This window comes from Schistocerca nitens, unplaced genomic scaffold (genome assembly GCF_023898315.1).
Source record: "Schistocerca nitens isolate TAMUIC-IGC-003100 unplaced genomic scaffold, iqSchNite1.1 HiC_scaffold_466, whole genome shotgun sequence".
NCBI classification, from domain to species: domain Eukaryota; kingdom Metazoa; phylum Arthropoda; class Insecta; order Orthoptera; family Acrididae; genus Schistocerca; species Schistocerca nitens.
The window spans coordinates 3,290,471-3,318,199 of NW_026045999.1; the positions used below are offsets into that span (position 1 = coordinate 3,290,471).

At 40.6% G+C, this 27,729-nt stretch overlaps 1 protein-coding gene across 3 annotated transcripts in view; it reads left to right on the forward strand.

Moving 5' to 3' along the window:
• Positions 1-13,366, forward strand: part of LOC126232226 (nucleolar protein dao-5-like) — a 350,086-nt gene extending 336,720 nt beyond the window's left edge. For all 3 annotated transcript variants that reach the window (XM_049942519.1, XM_049942518.1, XM_049942520.1), the window contains exon 9: positions 10,770-13,366. In XM_049942519.1, coding sequence (XP_049798476.1) covers positions 10,770-10,826 — 57 coding nt within the window. In that variant the 3' untranslated portion in view covers positions 10,827-13,366. The remainder of the gene's footprint in view (positions 1-10,769) is intronic.
• Positions 13,367-27,729: the final 14,363 nt, after the last annotated feature.

A 27,729-nucleotide genomic window follows, 5' to 3' on the forward strand; every position in this document is an offset into this window, starting at 1 on the left:
AGGAGTGTGGTCACCTCACATACAGACGTATGACACAAGTGACACCCAATCAACTGACCACATTCAAAGTCCGTGAGTGCCACGGAGTGCCCCAGTCTGCTCTCTCACAATGTCTAATGACTACTGAGGTCGCTGATATTGGAGTACCTGGCAGTTGATTGCAGCACGATGCACCTAATTCGAAAGACTTATGTTCTGGGACTGTCCGGATACTTACGATCACATAGTGCATACCTTCTAACGTAAGCAAAATATATCCATTTTTGCAAGCTTGTGTTTGTAACCCTACTTAGAGAGAACAGTGACAAATTCAGTCAGGTAACAATCATTCTCAGAGAATCCAGACCCAGACACGTCCATTGTGACACTATACACAAAACCGAGACTTGCCAAAATAATAATAATAATAATAATAATAATAATAATAATAATAATAATGTGGTGACAACCTTTGTTCAGTGTTATTGTTAGGTCCAACACTAGTAGTTTACATCTCTCTGCTGCTGAATCACAAGAAGCCACAACAATAGTTACTGTTCTAACAGCCCATGCAGCTCCCAACACCCAGAAAAATTATCAATAAATTTTTACTGTGTTTGTAACATTGAAAACAGTTCTTGTGTTTCCCATATTGTGTATGTCAAACATCAATTAAAAATCCTTTCTAAATATAGTTTTTGGTTTTCTTGTTACATTCCTTCAATGCAATCCTCGTTGTTGTTGCTGTGGTCTTCATCTCCCAGTACCTACTGCAACCTACATCCTTCTGAATCTGCTTAGTGTATTCATCTCTTGGTCTCCCCCTACGATTTTTACCCTCCACGCTGCCCTCCAATACTAAAGTGGTGATCCCTTGATGCCTCAGAACATGTCCTACCAACCGATCCCTTCTTCTGGTCAAGTTGTGCCACAAACGCCTCCCCTCCCCAATCCTATTCAGTACCTCCTCATTAGTCATGTGATCTACCCATCTAATCATCAGCATTCTCCTGTAGCACCTCATTTCGAAAGCTTCTATTCTCTTCTTGTCCAAACAATTTATCGTCCACGTTTCACTTCCATACATGGCTATACTCCATACAAATACTTTCAGAAACGACTTCCTGACACTTTAATGTATACTCGATGTTAACAAATTTCTCTTCTTCAGAAACGCTTTCCTCGTTTTGCTTCTGTTGATTGTCATCTTATATCTTCCTTTCAAGACACTATACATTCCGTTCAGCTGCTCTTCCAGGTCCTTTGCTGTCTCTGACAGAATTAAAATGTCATCAGCAAACTTCAAAGTTTTTATTTCTTCTCCATGGATTTTAATACCTACTCTGAATGTTTCTTTCGTTTACTTTACTGCTTGCTCAATAAACATATTGAATAACATTGGGGATAGGCTACAACCCTGTCTCACTCCCTTCCCAACCACTGCTTCCCTTTCGTACCGCTCGACTCTTATAACTGCCATCTGGTTTCTGTACAAATTGTAAATAGCCTTTCCCTCCCTGTATTTTACTCGTGCCACCTTCAGAATTTGAGAGACAGTATTTCAGTCAACATTGTCAAAAGCTTTCTCTAAGTCTACAAATGCTAGAAACGTAGGTTTGCCTTTCCTTATTCTATCTTCTAAGGTAAGTCGTAAGGGCCAGTATTGCCTCACGTATTCCAACATTTCCATGAAATCCAAATTGATCTTCCCCCGGGTCGGCTTCTACCAGTTTTTCCATTCGTCTGTAAAGAATTCGTGTTATTATTTTTCAGCCGTGGCTTATTAAACTGATAGTTCGGTAATTTTCACATCTGTCAACACCTGCTTTCTTTTGGATTGGAATTATTATATTCTTCTTGAAGTCTGAGGGTATTTCTCCTGTCTCATACATCTTGCTCACAGATGGTAGAGTTTTGCCAGGACTGGCTCTCCAAAGGCCGTCAGTAATTTTAATGGAATGTTGTCTACTCCCAGGGCCTTGTTTCGGCTTAGGTCTCTCAGTGCTCTGTCAAACTCTTCATGCAGTATCATATCTCCCATTTCATCTTCATCTACATCCTCTTCCATTTCCATAATATTGTCCTCAAGTACATCGCCCTTGTATACACCCTCTATATACTCCTTCCACCTTTCTGCTTTCCCTTCTTTGCTTTGCTTAGAACTGGGTTTCCATCTGAGCTCTTGATGTTCATACAAGTGGTTCTCTTATCTCCAAAGGTCTCTTTAATTTTCCTGTAGGCAGTATCTAACTTACCCCTAGTGATATGCGCCTCTATATCCTTACATTTGTCCTCTAGCCATCCCTGCTTAGTCATTTTTCACTTCCTGTTGATCTCATTTTTGAGACGTTTGTATTCTTTTTTGCATGCTTCATTTACTGCGTTTCTGCATTTTCTCCTTTCATCAATTAAATTCAAGGATTTCTATTAGCCTTCGTCTTTTTACCTGCTTGATCCTCTGCTACCTTCACTATTTCGTCTCTCAAAGCTAGCCATTCTTCTTCTACTGTATTTCTTTCCCCCATTCTTGTCAATTGTTTCCTAATGCTCTCCCTGAAGCTCTCTTTAACTTCTGATTCTTTCAGTTTATCCAGGTCCCATCTCCTTAAATTCCCACCTTTTTGCAGTTTCTTCAGTTTTAATCTACAGTTCATAACCAATAGATAGTGGTCAGAGTCCACATCTGCCCCTGGAAATGACTTCCAATTTAAAACCTGGTTCCTGAATTTCTGTCTTACCATTATATAATCTATCTAATACCTTCCAGTATCTCCAGGCTTCTTCCATGTATACAACCTTCTTTCATGATTATTGAACCATGTGCTAGCTATGATTAAGTTATGTTGTGTGCAAAATTCTACCAGGCGGCTTCCTCTTCCATTCTTTACTCCCATTCCATATTCACCTACTACGTTTCCTTCTCTTCCTTTTCCTAGTGTTGAGTTCCACTCACCCATGACTATTAAATTTTCGTCTCCCTTCACTACCTGAATAATTTCTTTTATCTCATCATACATTTCATCAATCTCTTCGTCATCTGCAGAGCTAGTTGGCATATGAACTTGTACTAGTGTGACAGGCGTGGACTTCGTATCTATCTTGGCCACAATAATGCGTTCACTATGCTGTTTTTAGTAGCTTACCTGAACTCCTATTTTTTTAATTTATTATTAAACCTACTTCTGCATTACCCCTATTTGATTTTGTATTTATAACCCTGTATTCACCTGACCAAAAGTCTTGTTCCTCCTGCCACCGAACTTCACTAATTCCCACTATATCTTACTTTAACCTACCTATTTCCCTTTTTAAATTCTGTAACCTACCTGCCCGATTAAAGGATCTGACATTCTATGCTCTGATCCGTAGAACACCAGTTTTCTTTCTCCTGATAACAATGTCCTCCTGAGTAGTCCCCGCCCGGAGATCCAAATGGGGGCTATTTTAGTTCCGGAATATTTTACCCAAGAGGATGCCATCATCATTTATCCATACAGTAAAGCTGCAAGCCGTTGGGAAAAATTACGGCCGTAGTTTCCCCTTGCTTTCGGCCGTTTGCAATACCAGCCGTTTTGGTTAGTGTTACAAGGCCATATCAGTCAATCATCCAGACTGTTGCCCCTGCAACTACTGAAAAGGCTGCTGCCCCTCTTCAGGAACCACACGTTTGTGTGGCCTCTCAACAGATACCCCTCCGTTGTGGTTGCACCTATGGTACAGCTATTTGTATCGCTGAGACACGCAAGCCTCCCCCCAACTGGGAGGTCCATGGTTCTTGGGGGGGGGGGGGGAGGATGCAATCCTTATAACTATTATAATTAGTGAAAAAAATTGGTCCAGAATTTTGTTCAGAAAAGTCAGAGGTTGGAGGGTTAACTGAATCTGAAAAATGAAGCTTATCCTCCCGTAACATGTAGTTCGACAAGAATAGCAAAATTACCTAGCTGAATGGAGTAATTCTGGGTATTAGTAATGTGCAGCAACCACTGTTTCATATTTGTAAAAATGGAGAATGCTAAACCCAGCTAACTAACGATAAGCTCAAAGTACAATTATTCACTCTTTTTTTTTTTTTTTTTGTTGTGACGTTCCAACCTTTGTGTGCCGATATCTTTGTTCCTTACTGATACTCATGGTTAATAATAAGAGTGAATTTAGGGTGGGTTACTACTGTAGTAGAAATAATTTGCATATAGACTACACATCTGTGTCTAGGGGTCTAGGGTTCAGCTTGAAATTTCGCGTTCTGGAACGAATGGACTCTGTGATTTGGTCTGGTTAACAGTACATCTACATCTACACTCCACGAACCAGTTTATGGTGTGTGATGGTGAGATCTTTGTTTTACCATTATCATATCCCCCTTTCCTGTTGCAGTCACGAATGGTTTGTTGAATAATAATGGTTGACAAGCTCCTGTGGGGGCTCGATGTCTCTAGTTTTACCTCCACGCTCTTTTTGTGATAAAATACATAGGAGAAAGCAGTATATTGGTTGATTCTTCTAGGAACTTTTACTCTCAGAACTTTAACACTGAAGCACATCTTGGCACAGAATGCCTCTCTTGCAATACCTGCAACTCGAGTCGGCCGAGCACCTCTGTGACAGTTTTACTTTTACTAAATGAACCTGTAACAAAATATGCTGCTCTTCTTTGGATATTATCTATTTCCTCTATCAATCCTGTCTGGTACAGATCCCAGACAGATGAGCGATATTCGAGCACTGGTCAAACGAGAACTTTGTAAGCTGCCCCCTTTGCGGGTGGGCCACACTTCCTGAGGAATCTTCCAGTGAATCTCAGCCTGGCATCTGCCACACCAGTGATACGTTTTACGTGGTCTTTCCACTTTAAATTGCCACGCTTATTCCAACATATTTTATGGACTGTTTCCAATGATTGTCCTGTGATCATGTAATCGTACTCGGCAGTCCCTATACCGAGTGTCAACTCTCCGCAAGGTCTTGCAGTATTTCAAATCAGTATTCTAGAGTTGCAACTTCCTTTTTGTAAAGCAGTATCTTTTATATATATTGTGAAAATTTGTGGTGCTATAACACTCCCTTGGGGTGCACCTGAACTCACTTTTGTGTCTGAAGATTTCTCTCCATTGTGAATGATGGGCTGTATTCTATCTGCTAAAAACTCTTCAATCCAGTCACACAGTTGGTCTCATATTCTGTATGCTTGTATTCTGTTCATTAGACGGCAGAATGGCACTGTTCATATTAAATGTATTTTAGCATTTGTAGTACAGCAGAGTCCTGCCGAACCCCCGGTAATCCGAATGTTCGGTTAATCCGAACATGAAAAATATTAGACTAAGTATGGAAACCTGTGCAGTAAACTGCTGTACATACACACTATTTTAATTTACACAGTGTAGTAAACATGGTATTAGAAAAATTGGCAAGAAAATATTAGGTTTAAACAACGCATAACAATGAAAGAAAAGTTGTCAAACTTACTAAAATAGAGCGAACATTTGATCCCCACTTTTTGGATGACAAAAACTCAGTCACTGTTTTTTGGCGTAATGAAGACAGTCTGTTATATGACGCACAGTTGCGCCATCGGCTTATAAACATCAAATCAGCAGGTGTTGCAGTGGGCTGTTGCTCCAAATAACGTAGCGTGAGGCTGAGGGCTTCTGCTGTGTCCCTGTGTGGCAGCAGCTCTCCTTTGTCGCACTGATGTCACTTCTGTCATAGCAGTCCACTTCTTCCTGGTCTCAAGTCACAGGAGCAACTAAATCAGCATCAGTAACGTTCTCCACATATGCCCCATCCGCTGCCATCCACTCATTTACGTCTCCTTCACTAACTTCTTCACATCCAGGGATTGTCTGTATCATTTGTAGTACATTTTCCTCTTCATTTTGAATTAGGTTGTCCTGAAATTCAAGAGATGTCCACAGTTTTCTCCACGATTTTCTCAGAGTATTTCCTGAAATATTCTGCCACGCCTCAGCGGCCCAATAGACAGCATCCTTCACATTGGTCTTTTTTATTTTGCCCACTAAAGGAATGCTATCATCTTGCATCAGCATTCTTAAAAATTGTTTTCTGTAAATAAGTTTCAATGTTTGGTCCATCAGCTGTAGAAGTGGTGTAACATTTGGCGGCTAAAACTTCGCCACAATTTCTCCGTCACATAATTCCTCAGTGCTGGAGTGAGATGGTGCATTATCAATCAAAAGGAGTACGTGGGGAGACAAATGATTTTCCTTAGAAAACCGTCGAACAGAGGGAACAAACTGGCCGTGAAACCATTCTTTGGACAGCTTACCACCCCTCCGTGCTTCTTTTCTGGTTGCGATAAAATACGGGCAGAGACTTCGTGTTGCAGTTTTTAAAAGCTCTGGGTCTAGCAGATTTGCCGATCAGCAGTGAAGGCAACTTGTGATTACCAGCAGCGTTGCTGCACGCTAATAAAGTCACACGGTCTTTGCACATTTTAAAACCGGGAGCACGGTCTTCTGCTTTTGATGCCAGGATTTTTGTTGGCAACACCCTAAAATTAAGGCCAGTCTCATCAGTGTTATAAATTTGTTGGGGAGAATACTTTTCCTCTCCTATCATTTTTTCAAACTCACCTAAGTATTCCTTCACTGCATCACGCCCAGAAGAAAGCTTCTCACCAGTAAATGTTAGCTGACGGATTACATGTCCTTTTTTGAATCTGTCCAAACACCCCGTACTCGCACTAAAAGACTCATCGCCATTCATAAACTTGTTCAGGTAAATAGCCTTCTCCTGAACCAGTGCTCCACCCAAAGGAGTTCCCCTTTCTCTTTCCTGCGTAAACCAAAGGAAAAGAGCTTCATCCACTTTATCGTACTGGGACTGTTTCAAAGTCTGCCGAATTTAGAGTGTTCTTCTTGAAGACGTTGCACAGACCGTTCAAGCTTCACTCGGTTCTTCTTCTTCCAATCACAAATGGTTGCTTTATCAACACCCAGTTCCATTACCAGTTTAGATACATTCTCACCATTTTCTATCCACTTCAAGCATTCAGTTTTTCTTAGAGAGTTAACATTGTATGTTTCCAGAATGAGATTTTCACTCTGCAGCGGAGTGTGCACTGATATGAAACTTCCTGGCAGATTAAAACTGTGTGCCCGACCGAGACTCGAACTCGGGACCTTTGCCTTTCGCGGGCAAGTGCTCTACCAACTGAGCTACCGAAGCACGACTCACGCCCGGTACTCACAGCTTTACTTCTGCCAGTACCTCGTCTCCTACCTTCCAAACTTTACAGAAGCTCTCCTGCGAAACTTGCAGAACTAGCACTCCTGAAAGAAAGGATATTGCGGAGACATGGCTTAGCCACAGCCTGGAGAGCTTCTGTAAAGTTTGGAAGGTAGGAGACGAGGTACTGGCAGAAGTAAAGCTGTGAGTACCGGGCGTGAGTCGTGCTTCGGTAGCTCAGTTGGTAGAGCACTTGCCCGCGAAAGGCAAAGGTCCCGAGTTCGAGTCTCGGTCGGGCACACAGTTTTAATCTGCCAGGAAGTTTCATTGTATGTTTCCGTTTACTCGTGACGAAAATACGTACACCACTACACCTGAATGAATACAATACAACTGTTATGCGTGCCAGCAATTGGTAACTAACATAATCGAGTGCTTTTCGAGACAACTGGCAGTGCACTGACCTCAGACACTACAAAGGTCTAATCAGTGTACAACAACAAGGGCAGGGAGCCATTGTTCCCACACTTGTTACCATGGTGTAACTACTTATCTGCTTGGTATACTTCATTCTAGAAACTCGTCACCGTAATTCCGGCTAATCCGAACAATCGGTTATCTGAACAAGGTCCGGTCCCAATTTGTTCAGATTAATGGGACTCTACTGTATTATACAGTTAAAATTTTGTAATTGCTTAGTATTAAATCACCTAGGGCAATGAAAACAGCTGAGCAGTGTAAGAGCAGGAGCAGTGGCATTTTCAAAATACCTGCTTCACAGCTTATACACAAAGTGTTCAGAAAGTTGCTGTCCAGTTACAACTTATGTTGGAAATGATGTCCAGAGTTGGCTATACAAGTCAGAACACTTTGTGCAGATCCGACTGTGATGTGCTTCTCATGCACGCAGTTATTTCAGTTTTTAAGTCACACAGCATGCGTAGGTGATTCTGATACATTATAGATCCTGCTGCTCCCCAAAAGAAAAAAATCTGGTTGGGTAAGGTCTGGCAAAGTCTTTTGAGAGGAAATGTTCCCCAGAAAATTGTTCCAGAAGGTGCACAGTTTTGTTAGCTGTGTGCACCGTATTTTTGAAACTGTGAGTAGTTGATTTCATCTTCCTTTAGTTGGCAAATGAAATGGTGGATCATTAAACAGCAACATTCACTGTTCACCATTTCTGGAAAAAAAAAAAAATAAATAAAGATCCAATAACGTGCTGTGATGATATTCCTACCCACACTCCGATTTTCTGATCTCGCAGCGGCATTTTCAGCACAGGACAGTGATTCTCCATGAACTGTAATCGTGTGTTTTATACGAGGTGCATTCAAGTTCTAAGGCCTCAGATTTTTTTTCTCTGGACTGAAAAGAGATAGAAAGATGCGCATTGTTTTAAAATGAGGCCGCGTTCATTGTCAGTACGTCCCAGAGATGGAAGCACCGTACGGCACATGGAATTTTACCGCCAGCAGCGAGAATGAGAACTGTTTTAAATACTTAAAATGGCGACGTTTTCCTTACTTGAACAGCGTGCAATCATTCGTTTTCGGAATTTGCGTGGTGTGAAACCAATTGAAATTCATCGACAGTTGAAGGAGACATGTGGTGACGGAGTTATGGATGTGTCCAAAGTGCGTTCGTGCGTGCGACAGTTTAATGAAGGCAGAACATCGTGTGACGACAAACCGAAACAACCTTGGGCTTGCACGAGCCGGTCTGACGACACTATCGAGAATGTTTTGGGGGATCGCCGAATGACTGTTGAAGAGATCGCCTCCAGAGTTGGCATTTCTGTGGGTTCTGTGCACACAATCCTGCACGACGACCTGAAAATGCGAAAAGTGTCATCCAGGTGGTTGCCACGAATGCTGACGGACGACCACACGGCTGCCCGTGTGGCACGTTGCCGAGCAATGTTGACGCGCAACGACAGCACGAATGGGACTTTCTTTCGGTCGGTTGTGACAATGGATGAGACGTGGATGCCATTTTTCAATCCAGAAACAAAGCACCAGTCAGCCCAATGGAAGCACACAGATTCACCGCCACCAAAAAAAATTTCGGGTAACCGCCAGTGCTGAAAAAATGATGGTGTCCATGTTCTGGGACAGCGAGGGCGTAATCCTTACCCATTGCGTTCCAAAGGGCACTACGGTAACAGGTGCATCCTATGAAAATGTTTTGAAGAACAAATTCCTTCCTGCACTGCAACAAAAACGTCCGGGAAGGGCTGCGCGTGTGCTGTTTCACCGAGACAACGCACCCGCACATCAAGCTAATGTTACGCAACAGTTTCTTCGTGATAACAACTTTGAAGTGATTCCTCGTGCTCCCTACTCACCTGACCTGGCCCCTAGTGACTTTTGGCTTTTTCCAACAATGAAAGACACTCTCCGTGGCCGCACATTCACCAGCCGTGCTACTATTGCCTCAGCGATTTTCCAGTGGTCAAAACAGACTCCTAAAGAAGCCTTCGCCGCTGCCATGGAATCATGGCGTCAGCGTTGTGAAAAATGTGTACGTCTGCAGGGCGATTACGTCGAGGAGGCCTTAGAACTTGAATGTACCTCGTATGTTAACATGACCAGAGACATGAAACTGAGCCTCGTCTGTGTAGAAGGTGACATTGAGAATATAAATCATATTCCTCTCAACATAAGATGCAAACCATTTTCAGCAATGGAATTGCTTTTCATCCTCCATACGTTTCAATTTGTGCACTGCTGTCACTTTATATGGGAACAACTTCAATGTTTGCCTAATTACTTTATGCACAGTTGCAGTCCTGAAGTCCTTTTCAAATTCTTGTTGGGTCTTCAGCCGGGTCAATCTGTCATCTGCACCTAATATTTCCACAGTACAATAGGCTGCATCATCAGGTGAGAGTAGCGAAGCTGCTCTCGCCGATAACTGATTCGAACCACAAATGGCGGTAAAATACAAAAGCACACGCTCTGAGATAATGCGCAAGCACTCAAATGTTGCTGCTGCCCCCTGGGGCAAGAAGAGCTGCCGTGCCTCCAGCTGGCGAAAAACGACATACCATTAAAAATTAATACTCGTAGCCGGCTGATTCACATGCCATTGTTTCTTCGTGTCGGATAAAACAGGATTCCAAGTTATACTTAGCTGGTATGCATTACCACAGTTAATGGTATTATCTGTTGTTCTGATTTCAGCAGGTTCTTTTAAAACACAGTTTCTGTAAGGCGAGGCATTTGCAGCCACTTGAGTCTCTTTGTGTAGTACCCTGTTCCTCTGTAAGACAGGGCCAAGCCGCCGCCGCAGATTTTTCAGGTTGTGGTAATCACATATGGTGGTGATCAACACATCTGTCATTGATGGTACTGGCAGACAGAGTACATGTGTCGCCCCCCCCCCCCCCCCCCACACACACACACACACGAGAGAGACTGTCTGTAAGAACCCAATGAATGAATGGAGGATGGAACTTTTTGATTGTGGAACAAATATGGTTGGTATGGAAGAAAACAACCTGTATTAAGTATAAAAGATATCATTCTTCTTCCTAGAGGAGCCACACTTGTAGAATGGTGTTAAAATGAAAACTATGTTACATTTTCTGTGTGTTGCAGGATGAAGATTCACTTACAAATCCACCAGTTGCTGTTGACGAAGTAGAGATTTCCTAAGAACGCTGGATTGTGTGCAGTACATTCTCCACGCCACAGAAGATACAGTGTTGGACTGTTGCAGAATGATTTATTTATTTTGAATGTCATGAATTCTGTGTAGGTACTCAAGAAATTGGCAATGACTATTGAAAGGATTTGTGTGCAGCAGCTGAGCTGAGATCTGACACTCTTGTATGCCAATTTGCCATCTTGTAGTGCCGTCAAGAAGCTTGCATGTTGGATGTAATGGAAGAGTCTATTTGTGGCGGGTACACATTCGCATACCTGTGCATGCGCTTCTGTCTCCACTGTATCCTTATTTCTCAAACGTGTCAGGTGCAACCAAAAGTGAGTTATCCTGTAATCATTCCATACCTCTCCCATCCCCTTCCTCATATACCTGTGATCTCATTGCTTACTTCTACAACTGGAAGTTAACCCATAGTTCTTGTTCGCATGGTCCTTTTTTTTTTTTTTTTTTTTAAACAGAAGATAATGGCATAATGTAGCTTGTTGTAACTAGGATTAGAAGACATATATACTAATATAGTAAGCTGATAGTATGTTTTCACATAGCTGTTGTCACAAGTTACGGAGAAATTAGTCGAGTTTTGGCAGGATGGAGAACAATCTTTTATTTTCTAGTACTGCTGTTATTGCTAATACTGTGGAACCGGGGAAATGAACTGTGATTACTGTTTTCACCTCCCCGAGAACCCACCGAGAGAGAGTTACTCTTTTTCTGTGTTTGTATATTTTGTGAAAGAAGGTTTGGGCATTGTAATTGTAAGTGTGAAATACTCTTTTCTCATTAATTGTTGCAAATGGTGCGTGTTTTCCTGTAAGTGTAGGAACAGTTTTTTTTTTGTTAAATTTACTCAGAATGATTTAATCTGTGACTGACATTTGGAAGTCTGTGCATTGTCTGCTCTCATCCTGCCTTGTTGACTGAAAGTGAAAAGTACTCAATTTGTGTTACTGATCAGAAGAAGAATGCAGAACTGATTGTTTCTTTTCATTATTATTGTGTAGTATTTATATAGTGAGATGCTTGCTTTCAGATGTTTCTGTGTGAGTGTACTTTTTCCATTTCTCTATCTTCGTGGTAAAATGAACATTTTTCTCCAGTATTTGATTAGCTTTGATGTTGTATTACCCTATCAATATTTAGAGAATGAATATAATTATACCCTTGTCATAAATAAACAGATCCTTGTCTCCTCTAAATCAGACACGCCTTCCCCCATTTTGCCATTACACCTTACGCTACATTGATGTTTGTAAGAGAAAATATAGTATTAAGGTACTGTTGTTTCTGAAAGTATGTGACATAATTTGAGCAAGTTCTTGAGTTGTAGGCAGCTTCTGACGTAGCTAGCATTAGAACTGCATTGTACTTTTTTCAAAGTCATACATTATATATTGGTTTTGTTTCACCCAATTGATCACAATGCTGTTCTTTGTGGCAGTGGTAATGTAAATTATAAACTAGCACAATTTCATTACTATTGCAATTTTCTGCGTAAGTTTTGTCTTGTAGTTACCAGATGCACGGCTGTAAATATTTTGACTAAATTTATGACACTGTGGAGAAATTCTGTTATCTGTGGCCTTAACTAAGGGGGCCCAAATACTTCAGTCTTTTGTCTGAGATTAATTTTCCATAACTGTAGATGTTTGCTGCCATGTAGCTTCCTGGGAGTGGCTTTGTATATTTGTACTCTTCCTGCTTCTGTTCTCACCACCAGTTTTGAGTGTAAGGTGATAAATATTAAAGGGGAACGGCGTGGTGAGAGACATTCTTGATCTCATTTTGGAGGGATTTATGCCATAATTGAATGCGAATCAGAATTCTCACAATTATGTTTTTCATTCTGTTTCCTTCTTTTATTTAGAAGCAATAAAGACCACTCAATAGTTGTATGTATTCTCCTTCCAATAGTAGTCAATGTTCTATGTGAATTGTAATGTATTTTTCTGATGTACGTATTTATGTTAATATACACATTTCATTACTGCTTAATGCACATTCTCAGTAAAGCATCTGATGCAAGCGGCTGAATCGATAGAAATTGAATGCTGTAGATCAATATTGACTGCTTTCTGGTTGTTGCCAACTTTACTCGTCAAATAACACTGTGATTAGTATGTCCGTGTCTAAAAACTCTTGTAAGTGATACACTGAATTAGCAGTCACTAGCACATAGTTCGAAATCCTCTTATTTATTGACATATTGAGTGCATTAAAGTTGGTTTTAACCAGAAGACAGTCAGTACCACTCGACGTACTTACATTTATGTCGATTCGGCTGCTGTCGTCAAGTGTCTCATCAGGAGTTGACTTAGAGTGTGCATGTAGTACCTATTATTGTCAGCACTGTTTGTTGTAATTATATCTTGAATGTTGCCAGTAACTAATAGCTGTAGATACCACCCTGTACACACTGATTTATTACAAAAAATGTCGTGTTCTTTATTTTTATTATCTAAAGTTTCCATTATGTATTTACCTGTAGTAATTATACAAGGTGTTAATAAAGTTTTCTTGGCTTGCAGAACCATCATTTACCTCTTAAATTAAGAATGGGTTAATTGGTTGATTGTAGGCGATCCCAGATGACAGTGTTACCCCTACAAGAAACTTCAGAAGTGTGTAAATGTATGACCTAGAACTGCACCTTGGAAGGCCTATAGCCACTCTTCTTGGATTGTCTTCGTGCAATTAGTGGACTCGATGAACATTTGTTAAAGTACACAACACTGCAGCAAATGATTTTTGAATTCGTCATTTTTATTGACACGCAGTGTTCCCTTTTTGATGATACCTTAGAACATCATGGTCTGACACATACCAGTAACTTACACTTATTTAAAAAATTCACAAAGCTCACTTGTGGAAGACTAAAATATTACTTTACACGACTACAACATAGTATTTGAATGATGAAACATGTAGAAGTTCACAGCTAGGCCCTTACTGGCTCCCGCATGAAGTGTACATTTCATACACTCTACTTACTTTATACTTACTTACTTGAACCTCCTACTTACACATTCTACTTAATTTATACCTCTTACTTATGGTAGCAAAGCACAAACTGACTGCAGATCATGTTTCTGGAAAAACAAAAATCAAGGCTGTGAAACTATGGTGCTGTGCTACTGAAGTTTGGAAGTATTTACATTTTAATACTGGATAATTGTAGAATACAGGTCTGCATCTGACATTTAAGCATGCTCAAATTGCTGAGAGCACGTAATTCCACCTAACTCGTCAGATGTGAATACAGCCACTTGGCACTGAGGGGGAAACTGCACTCAACTTTCCTGACGCTTGTTCGAGCGTCGCACACTCAAATTGATTAGCAGTCCGAGTGCAGCTAACTGCATGCTGAAGGACCCTAGAGCACGAACACGAGATGGAGGAGAGTGCGAAAGCGAAACGTCATTCAAAATAATATATGCCGAGTGCAATAAACGGTAGCTGTAACAATGTTAGGGAGAGATTTTCATCAGCGACTGACAAGGGTGTCAGCTACCTGCCACCTGCGGCACGTGCGCTGCTCTCCCGTCTCACATCTCCGACACCATAAATCTGAAGGCACATGCCTGCAGATTACGACAAAGTGTAATTTCTGAAGCATTGGCAGTTTCAGTGAAAGCTGCAATAATTAAAAAGGTGCATAGAAATGTGTGCCAGCGACCTTTGTCCGTATACATTAACATTAGGTGTAAGATCTTGAGTTGTATATCAGGAGCTTGTAAATCTCGGTTCAGAGTTGAGAGATGTAGACATTTCCAACATTTTGCCTCCTCCTATGATAGTAGTACAAAATACTGAAAGACGACCCGATGAAATACGAGTGCGTATAATGTCCAGCATTATTCAGGCCATAGGCATGAATGCGTGTGGATGTACAGTGGGTGTATAGTCCGACAGATATCCGAAAATGTGTTACCAATCTAGTACTGTGGGCTTTGCTTATTGAGATTAGGCACTGTGAAATATGGCAAAATTACTTTTCTGAGAAGCAAAAAAAGTATGTAGAATTTATTAAGAACTACATTGAGGAAACGTTATTCAAATTGTTAGGAGTAAATCCCCACCATTTTAATAAGATTTCATTTGCCACTGTTGAAGGTGTTAATGTATGCAAGGCACTGCAATCCTTTCAGCATTATGCATGCATTACACATGTTTTGAATGTAGTCCTGAAACATATGTTACATGATGATTCCTTAATAATTGGGCTTGGAGTAGTTTATTTCATGACTTATGCTGCTAAAGATAGTGATTGTTTCATGAAGAAAACAGGTGACCTCAATTCAGTATAGACAAGCTAGATCAAAGAAACGCAGAGTAAGTGTAACAGCTTGTTTAGAATGCTACAGCATATACTAAGGCACTATGACAAAGCCATGGAACTGCTTCTGGAGAGAGGTGTGCCTGAAAAACTTACTGTTTGGGACAACAACGCTACAAAAGAACTCGTAACATTTTTAGAGCCATTCGGAGGTGCAACAGAAACGGAAGGTGAAAAGTTTCCAATAGTTCAGTTTGTTTTGTTATGGGTGCTCAAATTGAAAAGTCATTGTATTATAAGGCCAAAAGATACAAAGGTGCATACATTTAAATTACTGTAGACATGCTGCGTGTCCAGCAAATGGAAACTGCACAAAACGCCGCTTCCAGTGTCACTGGTATTTTTGACAGTAAGCTGCAATTGTCATATTCTCTATTAACTATAAGTATTGGATCATTGTTGTCTCTGTCTCACAGATGAGAAAGTAGGAACTCTAGAATTGCACAGAATAGTAACAATTCTGCGGTCACCCTTTCAATTATTGGAAATGATATTGGTTTGTGACAGAGATGAGACATTAAATAGTGTGCGTCAAATGTGTGATGAAATATCAGGTGCTGATAAGCTAGACCAAAAAAAAAATTCAGTGCAGTTTGGAATGTTATCTCTGACTGACGAAGCAAATTTGATCCAAAACAATGCCATTCATTGTAATTACGCCAGCAGGGAATAACTGGGAGACAATTTTGTTCCACCGAGCGAGGTGGCGCAGTGGTTAGATACTGGACTCGCATTCGGGAGGACGACGGTTCAATCCCGCGTCCGGACATCCTGATTTAGGTTTTCTGTGATTTCCCTAAATCGCTCCAGGCAAATGCCGCGATGGTTCCTTTGAAAGGGCACGGCCGAATTCCTTCCCCATCCTTCCCTAATCTGATGAGAGCGATGACCTTGCTGTCTGGTCTCCTTCCCCAAACCACCCAACCCAATCTTGTTCCTGTTAGATTTCTAATTTGTTAGGTGGTCAAATCATATGTGTACATTTGAATCAATAAAGCAGATGCTGTTATAAATAGCAACAACGTGATTTTTCATTACGAGGCTGGCGAAAGTTGGTAGGTACATAGTTTTCACGTGAAATTCCAGATTGTTTCCAAAATTTCATTACTGCATAAAGCAATCTGTTTCCTCTTATGGCTCACAATGATGTCACAATTAGAAATTGCCACCCAGGAGTATAGGTCTACAGTGTAAACAAACTGACCTGAGTGTGGTTCCAGCAGACACAGAGTGCTGCTATTAAAACGGTGGCAACAGCAGCGCGGTGAGTGGGCCATCCTGACAGGCGTCTGCCCTCCCTGCTCCACGGTGCCTCGCTCGACCGTAGTCCACTTCGAGCGTTCGTACTCGGGGAAGCCACGACCGAGCGTGGCGCACTCGAGCAATTGTGAGCGAGCAAAACCCCCAATTTGCAGACCGCTATTGTAGAACATGAAAATTTTCAGTATGAATAACCTTCCACATTTGAAGTTTTTGTTGGAAACGTAAAATGTTTGTTTTTATACTAACATAGTGCATTTGAAAGCCTCGATTCTCCTCTTTTTGACAAACATTTTACAAGCTCTTTGAAAAAATCATTTTCCCGTGGGTTTCATATGTAGTCAGTCACTAATATTTCATTGAAGAAAATGTTCCCATAATAACCAATTGTATTATTATCATCATCAGTAATCTAAAAACTGCCCTGTCAATTATAAATTTTGATGAAACACAGTGTGAATAACAAATTAACTATTTTGTGTTATTATTGAATAACCTTCAGCATCAAAGTATTAGACAGTAATATAGATATTTCAAGATCAGGAAGTAATAATCAAAAATTGACCAGGTCCAAGCAGGACTCGCAGCAGTTTGTACCAGCAGCGAGAAAAGAGCTAAAGGAGAAAAAGGTTCCACTAAAAGCTATCCTTATAATTGATAATGCTCCCAGTCATCTTCAGAGGTTTCTCTTAAGTCCGATGGTATACATGTACAAGCACTCTTTCTCCCATCCAATATGACAGTCCTAATTCAGCCCACTGACCAGGGAATTTTGGAATCAATTAAACGTCATATCAACATTCGCTTCTCGTCTCCCTACTGAACGAAAGTGAAAAAGACTCTATCCAAACTATGCTGAAGGTGTGGAAAGCAATTAACATATGTGATGTTGTTTCCCAAACAGCTGAGGTATAGGATAAAGTGGAGAGCGCTACCATAATGAAGAGCTGGAGAAAATTGTGGACATCTATTGATCCCGAGTTGGATCCAGTAGTGAGTGACAGTGATGAGCCAGTCACTGTGCACTGACGTATTCCACAACCTTCCAGGAGGAAAAGAGATCAAGATATTACTAAGTGGCTGAACGAGGAAACTGTGATACGGACCAAACTTTAACAGACGAATAAATGAGCAAAAGAGTGCAAGAAAGTAATGATGAAAGTGATGAAGAAAGAGGGGAGAGGAGTTACATGAAGATTTCTCACAATGCTAGTGCTGAAGCTGCCGAGGTCTTCCTGGAGTTCATTATGCAACAACCAGATGCATGCAGTACCGATGTAATGCTCGTAAACTCGTTGGGTGATAAAGCGTGCCACTGTTGTGTGTCATCATTGTGACAGTTAAAAATTAGGGACATGTTTCATAGTGAGTGATACAACTGTATAATTATGTACAGTATACACTCAAGGGCTAAGTTTTCTTTGAAAAGTAATGTGTTTGTGGATTTAATAAAGCATATCATCTATGTTTTAAAATTGTATCCTTCAGTTTAATAAAGTGTAGTACACTATATCCCCTCTGTTTTCAAAATAAATAAAAAACAAAGTAAATGAGTAATATAAATTTCAGACACTCAATAATCCGGCACTTCTGCTAATCCAGCACCCATATGTGCCTGGAATGGCTGGATTAGCGAGAGTCTAGTCTATATGATAGAAACAGTTTGTGTAATGGTTTAAATGCACTGATATCATAGTTAAAACTAGCTGTGAGAAAGAAAACAAATCTGCACATTTTCACAGCACAACACCGCATTTTTTTTTCTAGCAGTCAGTTTAATTGAAAATCCGTATATTGTTATTTAAAAGCCTGTATAGCACATATTTGTATTATTTCAGTTGAGTCAAAATGTCGTCCTTCCAAAGCGTTTTTCATCTTCAGGAACAGGGAGAAGTCTGGCAATTAAGGAGGGCGGGGGACTATTGCCATCCTGTTTTTGTCCAGGAATTCCTCCACAATGGATGAGAAGTGCGTGAGTGTGTTGTCATGGTGTGCCAACCAGTGTCCCCCCCCTCCACGCAGCTCTGACCATTTGCGCCAAATATTTTTCCTCAGCAGCCTCAAAACATCACAGTGAAAGTGCCCACTGGTACTCTGACCAGGTGGAACAAACTCTGTGGAGTATTTCCTGAATGCCAGAAAGAAAAAAGATCAGTGCTGACTTCATGTTGCTGTGGGCTTATTGAGCTTTTTTCGCCCTTGGAGGAGAGACTTTTTCCTTTGTTATGATTGCTGCTTCATTCCAGGGTTATAACTGTAGACCCAACATTCATCACCTGTGGCAATTCTAGATAAGAATTACGGACGCTTTGAAACTCTTTGTTGCAGCTCAGTACAGGTCTAAATGCTGAGGTTTTGTTGGTCAGTACTGAGAAAGCGAGACACAAACGTTGCTGCAATTTGTCTCGTGCTCAGTTCATCAGCTAGAATTCATTGATATGTACTGTATGACACCCCAGGTCTGTTACAAACGTTGTGAATTGTCTTCATGAATCACATGATGCACTTTAACAATCATCTCCGGTGTTGTGCATATTGACGGCCGACCAGAATGTTCGTCATCTTTCACAGATTCTCAGCCCAGCACTTGAACCACTCGCGTGTTCTTGCTTGACTCTGTGGTCACTAGTGATGCGGAGCTCGTGAATGAGTCGTTCAGATGAACGCTTCACTCCAGTGAAGTGCGAACTAACCATTCAATTTCAATGAACTGGTACTTCAAACTCTTCACAGATAGCACACCCCTCACTTTTTGCTAGTTCACTCGCTCGCTTTCCCTCTTCCTCTCCCACGACATCGGCGGCCGACATGAAAATAAAAGGTTTGTTAATAACACAGAAAGAGGGATTTTACCTGAAATTGTATCAATGACTACAGGTGACAGTTTACGTTTTGAAGGAGGGTTATTATTTTCAACAAAAATAAAATCTACAGGGAAACTGAATAATTACTTAACGTAGGTATATAGAGTTTGTGATGGTGGTAAACATACTCATTCTATTTTGGATTAAATTTTAAAAGGAACATAAAATTGGACTGCATTTCATTGGTAGCCCTAGTTTTCAGTCCATGAATACAACAAATAATGTTTCATTTGGTAGATAAAGACTTTTTTGAGCGCTTCATGAGAAAATGTCAAGCAAGATTAAATGTAATACCCTCTTTATATGTGACAGGCTTCTCTGTTTATCTTTCCTTTGTCCCCTTCGACCATGCTCTACGTAACTCAGACGCTATAAGAGCGTAAAACGTTGCGTGCACGTTACTGCATAGTTCGGCCATCAGTTGGTAAAATTATGAAGTATTACGAAGCTTTATTGTACGAGCGAGCGTAGCCGCAGCTGAGCGGCGAACTGGGCAACTTCGCCAGGCTTCCGTACTTCATGAATGAACTACTTCATTTGAACGCTTCACTGCAAAGAGTGAAATGAATGAAGTAGTTCACGGGAATGAACGAGTTCGACCCATCTCTAGTGGTCACCGAATACCTCTGTCAGCAAGCATTGGGCTTCAGCTGCAGTCCTTCAACTTGAAACACAATTTGATGCAAATCCATTGTTCTTTCACATTATTCATTCCACAATTTGCAAAAGCACTGAAATATGTCCTGTCGTGCACCCCTACAAGTCATAACTGGGTGTGCTAAATATGACAGAACTTTGTGCTGCAGTACTGTTATTAATTTGACCAGTACAATTTAATTCTTGGATATTTTGGGCAGCACCTTGTACATAGATGGACTATAAAAGGCAAGGAATTTATTGTACAGTGCTGCCACCTCTGGCAGCAACAATGGCTCTAACAAGGCCGAGCATCTTATTGAAGTGAGCTGGGATGACATACGAGAACTACTTCCCGTGCTGCTTCAGCCCTATGGTAGATTTCACAAATTGTAGTGGCTGCCAAGTGACACCGTGCACGTTCCTTGGCAACATCAGACCAGATGTTAAAGGCCTTAACACATTGGAAATTTAATGCCTTCTGCAAATTACCAACTATGTGAACCAGAAGTGATCATGCTGTGTACACTGTAGTACCCCATAGCAATGTTCATTCTCCACTTAGCCTCCATGTACAGATACACCCATCGAGATTTTCTATGGAGCACTGAGACTCATCTGAAAAGATGATATGGTGCACCTCTCTCCACTACTGTGCTAAGGGAAGTCACTGAATTTATCACCTACTTTCCTGCAATTGTTATCATTTGTTTGCCTCTACGCGTACATCACATCTACCGACTTCCTTCACACTGGGGTAATTTCTTCGTGGTGCTGTCTAGAGTGTAAATATATAGGATGTATCAAAAAGAATCACCCAATTAAATATATATATATATATATATATATATATATATATATATATATAAACACTCCTGGAAATGGAAAAAAGAACACATTGACACCGGTGTGTCAGACCCACCATACTTGCTCCGGACACTGCGAGAGGGCTGTACAAGCAACGATCACACGCACGGCACAGCGGACACACCAGGAACCGCGGTGTTGGCCGTCGAATGGCGCTAGCTGCGTAGCATTTGTGCACCGCCGCCGTCAGTGTCAGCCAGTTTGCCGTGGCATACGGAGCTCCATCGTAGTCTTTAACACTGGTAGCATGCCGCGACAGCATGGACGTGAACCGTATGTGCAGTTGACGGACTTTGAGCGAGGGCGTATAGTGGGCATGCGGGAGGCCGGGTGGACGTACCGCCGAATTGCTCAACACGTGGGGCGTGAGGTCTCCACAGTACATCGATGTTGTCGCCAGTGGTCGGCGGAAGGTGCACGTGCCCGTCGACCTGGGAACGGACCGCAGCGACGCACGGATGCACGCCGAGACCGTAGGATCCTACGCAGTGCCGTAGGGGACCGCACCGCCACTTCCCAGCAAATTAGGGACACTGTTGCTCCTGGGGTATCGGCGAGGACCATTCGCAACCGTCTCCATGAAGCTGGGCTACGGTCCCGCACACCGTTAGGCCGTCTTCCGCTCACGCCCCAACATCGTGCAGCCCGCCTCCAGTGGTGTCGCGACAGGCGTGAATGGAGGGACGAATGGAGACGTGTCGTCTTCAGCGATGAGAGTCGCTTCTGCCTTGGTGCCAATGATGGTCGTATGCGTGTTTGGCGCCGTGTAGGTGAGCGCCACAATCAGGACTGCATACGACCGAGGCACACAGGGCCAACACCCGGCATCATGGTGTGGGGAGCGATCTCCTACACTGGCCGTACACCACTGGTGATCGTCGAGGGGACACTGAATAGTGCACGGTACATCCAAACCGTCATCGAACCCATCGTTCTACCATTCCTAGACCGGCAAGGGAACTTGCTGTTCCAACAGGACAATGCACGTCCGCATGTATCCCGTGCCACCCAACGTGCTCTAGAAGGTGTAGGTCAACTACCCTGGCCAGCAAGATCTCCGGATCTGTCCCCCATTGAGCATGTTTGGGACTGGATGAAGCGTCGTCTCACGCGGTCTGCACGTCCAGCACGAACGCTGGTCCAACTGAGGCGCCAGGTGGAAATGGCATGGCAAGCCGTTCCACAGGACTACATCCAGCATCTCTACGATCGTCTCCATGGGAGAATAGCAGCCTGCATTGCTGCGAAAGGTGGATATACACTGTACTAGTGCCGACATTGTGCATGCTCTGTTGCCTGTGTCTATGTGCCTGTGGTTCTGTCAGTGTGATCATGTGATGTATCTGACCCCAGGAATGTGTCAATAAAGTTTCCCCTTCCTGGGACAATGAATTCACGGTGTTCTTATTTCAATTTCCAGGAGTGTATATATATTATATATAAACTATTATGTTACCGACATTGCGAGTGAACAACGTACTGTTGGGAAGAGCAAACACTCGGGATTTACATGGTTACCGCTAGGTAGCAGCAGTATCTGCCCACTTCAGTTCTAGTAAAAACGGTATCAGGGAACCGGAAAGCGATTTCTGTTCTACGTTTTGCGTAGTGCGGGTCAGTAATATCTGTTCAGTGTGACTTCCGTACTAGCTATGCTGTGGATCCTCCTAGAGCATGAGACGGTGACATGAGCAATTCCGAGAAACAGGTTGTCTGTGTAAAGCTTCGACCATAGATACTAGTAGATTGGACTTCCTGTGCAGAAGCTATACGGCTGGTGTGGACAGGCGTCTAAAGGTAGCGAAATGAGGGATGCTCAACTACCGGACCTACCGATAGATGGCCCTAGCGCGTGCCGGCCAAACATCATATCATTGAGTGTCCGCCAGAGATCACTGGTGTCCGCCATATCTGAATTTGGCAAAAAACGAAGTGTCAAAACACGGATGAAAATGTTTTTCGTTCTGCGCCCTCATAAGTCTTTTATATTCGATGTTGTAGACATCTACACATCAACATAATGAAGTGTTTCTAATCTAGCGAGAAAAAACAGTGACTGTTCTGCTATGAAATTCCTAAATTCGAGTGTGTTTTGGAAGTTTGAGAAGCTGACCTATAAATTGTTTACTATTAATTTTATGAGTGCTTTACTTATTTGCCCGTTTTGAAACACTATTTAAGGTTCAATGGAGGTCAACAAATTACCTTGCTTGCCAAAGCTTTTAACTACAGGTATAATTCGGAAAATCAAGTGTGGAAAAGAGTAAGACGTCCCTTAAAGAAAAGTTGACATCGTTTGCTTAGGGGTATCTTTACTGACAACAGAAATTACAACTGAACTATTAAAGTATTACTTACGTATAAACGGAAAAAATTGTTATTTTTCTTTATCTGAAGTGATGCATTACCGATCTGCATATATGCTGACACTGTAATTGCAACATGCACTTACGAATTTGGCTCACTCTTTGATCAGAAATTTAAATACCATGGTATTATTAACGCCTGTATATGACACGGTGTATTTTAACTGAGTGATAAGGCAGAAGTACTAGTTTTTGACAGTGCTTCAGTCTTTGATACGAGACAAGAAATACATTTAAATGAGACAAACACAAAAGCCAACCTTAAGGCTCCTCTTAAATGCATGACTTTTATCATTTGGAAGTTAAGTCTATTAATAATATTATATTGGACTGATCCATGATGATGTAGGAAGTGAAGGAACTTGTTGAAAATAACATCGATCACAGCTGTTAATTTTAAGGTTGGGGTGTCTTAAAACTGTAATTTTCCAGTCTGACACCCAAACAATGACTGGTACCATGGTTTTATTTTAAAATTGAATTCAAAACATGTCAGTGAGCAAAATTATTACACTATGAATTACAACCATGGAATCTTATTTCTGTGAATCTTGGTTCCAGTCTTTGACATGGTGTCAATCACTGAAATGACTGGTTGTCATTATAGGGCCCAAGCAAAAAACAAACCTGAAAGCAAAAGCTGCAGAAGCTGGCACCCCAATGGCTGCTACAATCTGTGAGAGACAAGGGTGACATTATATTGCAAATTTAGTGTAAAAAGTTCCATATTGTCTGAATTTGTCCTTTAATGACAGGACATTCTAGTCCAGTCGATTTTCTTACCTGCAAAAGTACACTAGCCAATACCAGTGGCACAAAGGCAGTGCCAAATTACAAACTATCCAGTAACAACAGAAGTATTGCTGGACAATGTACAGTAAATAATATGTAATAACCTGAGAAATTCAGAATTGGTTTGAAGAAATAGAACAGTATTTGGAAAGAGAGTAACATTTTGAAAATAACAAATGACGCAAGTAGAGTTTTCAGTTATTATGAGAGCTCGCTTAATTTTTTTTTCCTCTCTCTTCTCCGTTCTCAAGGGAAAAATGTGATAACATAAAAGTGCAAGAAAGTTGTGTACAATGTTGGAAATGACGAAAAAGAAAATCTCACCATGCTTTTAACAGCATATGCTGCTGTAAAGCTTGCTCCTCCTAAGAACATGATGTTCTCCAATATCTCTCTCTCTCTCTCTCTCTCTCTCTCTCTCTCTCTCTCCCTCCTCCATGTGAATAGTATTCCTGTAATAACAGCTAATAGCATACCAAGAACACGAGGGTGTCACAGTGGAGATTTGTTTTCTGGTACGGACGTCTGATACAACTATTCCACAGCAAAACTTACTTTCAATAGGTGTGGCAGCAGTGCACTCCCATAGGATAACAGAATATTATGTCCTCTAGGAATCACATTGGGTACACCACTCACAATATAAACTGTACAGCAACTACAATGTTTTGTGAGCAAGTAATACCAGTCAGTATCTTTAATTTTAACATAACTCTTGACTCCCATAATTACCTGCTTATACATGTGCTTGTACTACAGGTTATTGGTAAAGCAAATACTTATTGAATAGGTCTTACACTTTTAATACTTAGCAGAAATTCTTTTATTACTGTATCACCTCTATGGTGAATTAAGAGGTGCTGACTGGTTTCTTTGAACATTTAATAGAAGCCTTCTTTTTACCTGCTATTGATAGACAGCCATTCCAATTTCTGTACAGAACAATCTCTCACATTTTTCATGAGGTTTGTTATTCTGTACCCTAAGATTTCTTCTTCTAAATTGTAAATATTGCATTCAGACATTGTTGGTATTAAAGGTAATTCATGAAATAAATTATATTTAAACCAGAAAATTAAAGGTTCCACATGGCACATGAAAAGTACCTTGCTTCACACATGTATGTACAGATTCCAAACTGTCTGTGAATTTGAGTTACGAACTTTTTTATATTGAAATATGAAGATCACAATACATTGGGTCTGCAATAACTCAAACGTAAAATACTTTTGTTCCCTATGGGAAACTTTGTTCTTCACATGACTCGTGCAACTGCTTTCACTCTGAATGGAAAACTAAATGGTTTATGTTAAAGCTAACTAGCAAAAAGTGTAACCATTGTTACATAATTTCTGTGAAGTAAGATTCCTTATTCCTTCCTTTGTCATCATAACTTGATAATTTCAGTTCCATATGGGACATATGAACTAAAAAAATGAAATGCTTTTATTACCAATCAGCAAAAAGTGTAACCGTATAATGAAGGTAAATGTTGATTATTTGCATTCTCTTCCCCCCCCCCCCCTCCCTCCAACACAGGAAAATATAACAAAAGGACATATGAACTAAAAAAATGAAATGCTTTTATTACCAATCAGCAAAAAGTGTAACCGTATAATGAAGGTAAATGTTGATTATTTGCATTCTCTTTCCCCTCCCCCCCTCCCTCCAACACAGGAAAATATAACAGAAAGACCTCCTAGCAAAATAAAGACAAAATTCAGAAAATTAGGGTTTGCCTGAATCAGGCCCCCTTATTCTAGAATGGTTCTAAAGTAATAAGAATGCTTACGATCAATTGGAACATTGTGTTCATTCTAGGAAGTATTAAAACAAGAATTAAGATAGTAACATTTTTATTGCTCTTATGTTGCAGAGTATCCAATTGGAACATTGTGTTCATTCTAGGAAGTATTAAAACAAGAATTAAGATAGTAACAATTTTATTGCTCTTATGTTGCAGAGTATCCACAAACATTGCTGTTTGAAACATAGGGCCACTGCGTACTCCATTTGATCACACCCATTCTGTGATTAAACTGTTTTCTTAAAGTGAAAAATTCAAGTTAACATAGTTATTGAGGGAAATATTTTTTCACACTGAAAGCCATCTGTCAAATAAGTTTCAGAACATTTTTTTTTTTCATTAATTTCACACAAATCACCCGTTTTTAATGCAAGTGCATATTTTGTAACACCAAACATCTTAAAATAAGCTTATATAATAAACAATTATAATTTTGTTACAATATCTACACAGGATGTAAAGAGTTAATTTTACTTCAATGTGATTCATCCTTTGAAGTTCATCGTTACACAACAGCAAATCTATGGACAAAATAGTTTTAAAAAATCTGTCAAAATGTCACACCCATCTGCATGGAATGTCCCATTACATAATCTTTTCCAATTTGAGCACTATACATGATTAAACAATATGCGTTTATTTAACTTCTGCCTTATACTTGATTTGTTGTTTAAAATTTTCTCAGCAGGCTTTTTTTTTCCATATGTTTTAAGCGTGTGCAGGAGTACAGGGATGCAATCTTACAAACAAGTTGAGTCTGATGTAAGTCCTCAATCCAAATTTCATAATGGTAATCATAACCAAGAGCAGGAGCAGGAAATGGGTAATCTACAAATTTATTTTTAACACAATGCAAAATCTTGGCCTGTATATATTTCTGTCGCATATCCCCAGCAATTACAAACATCTGAAACAGTTTCTGAGTATTCTACAACAAAGTACACATAGTCACTTTTTTTAACCAGTTTTCCCCAGTTAACAAAATTTACAAATGCATTTTTATTGGCCATATTGGGAAAAACATAGCGATAAACACATTCTAATGCAGATTTAACTACTGGTGGCCTCAGTATGTGAAGACAGTCTTTGCATGTGATCTGCCTTGAAAGGCGCAATGACACATACCCTGCAATATAATAGAGTATGTTTTGATTGTAAAATGAGAACTTAATCTTATCATCAAGAAGTGCACACCACTTCTCTACTTCATTTTTTGCAGCAGTTTCATCACTTCCTACTACACGCTTTCTTGCATGAAAATCAAACAGGTGGCAAACAACACACATTAAAATTTGAGCAATTCCCATTCATTGCAGTGACACTGTTACCCAAGAGCAACTTTCTCATGGCACATTTGAACTGGTATGCATTTGGATTGTTGTTCCAACCACCTTTGGACTGAATGCAGGAGAAAAAAAGCCCTATGTGGTCTTGTGACAGTTTATGTGTTAGCAAATACTTCAGAGGAGATTCAATACGAAGCATACTTGCCAGAGCTATGTGCCTGACTGATTGCATATTGAAAATTATCCCAAAAGCAAAAGTATTTCTTGCATGGAGCAGCAATGGAACACCAATGACTTTTAAGCTTTTGATATAATTTTCAGTGTCTCTGAAAATACCAAGCCAATAAGATTTATTGTCAAGTCTCAGGGGGCTCTTATACCTTTTAGCTAATGGATTTCTGGAGTTCAGAATATCAAAAATCCTATCAATAGAATACAAAAATTCTACTTTTGCTTCACTTCCTTTAAAATTTGGATCACCAACCCTCCTCAAAAACTCTATACTATCTGCCACGCTAGAACTCAAAGTCTGTGCAGCTAATGAAACATTCATTTTTCTATTTACATAACTTATATGTTGTCCTGATAGTTTGTTGGCAAATGTCATACCTTCTTCTTCTTGTACCTTGTTCAATTGCTCAATGAAATGCCATCTAATAATGCCAGTTGGAGACTCAAT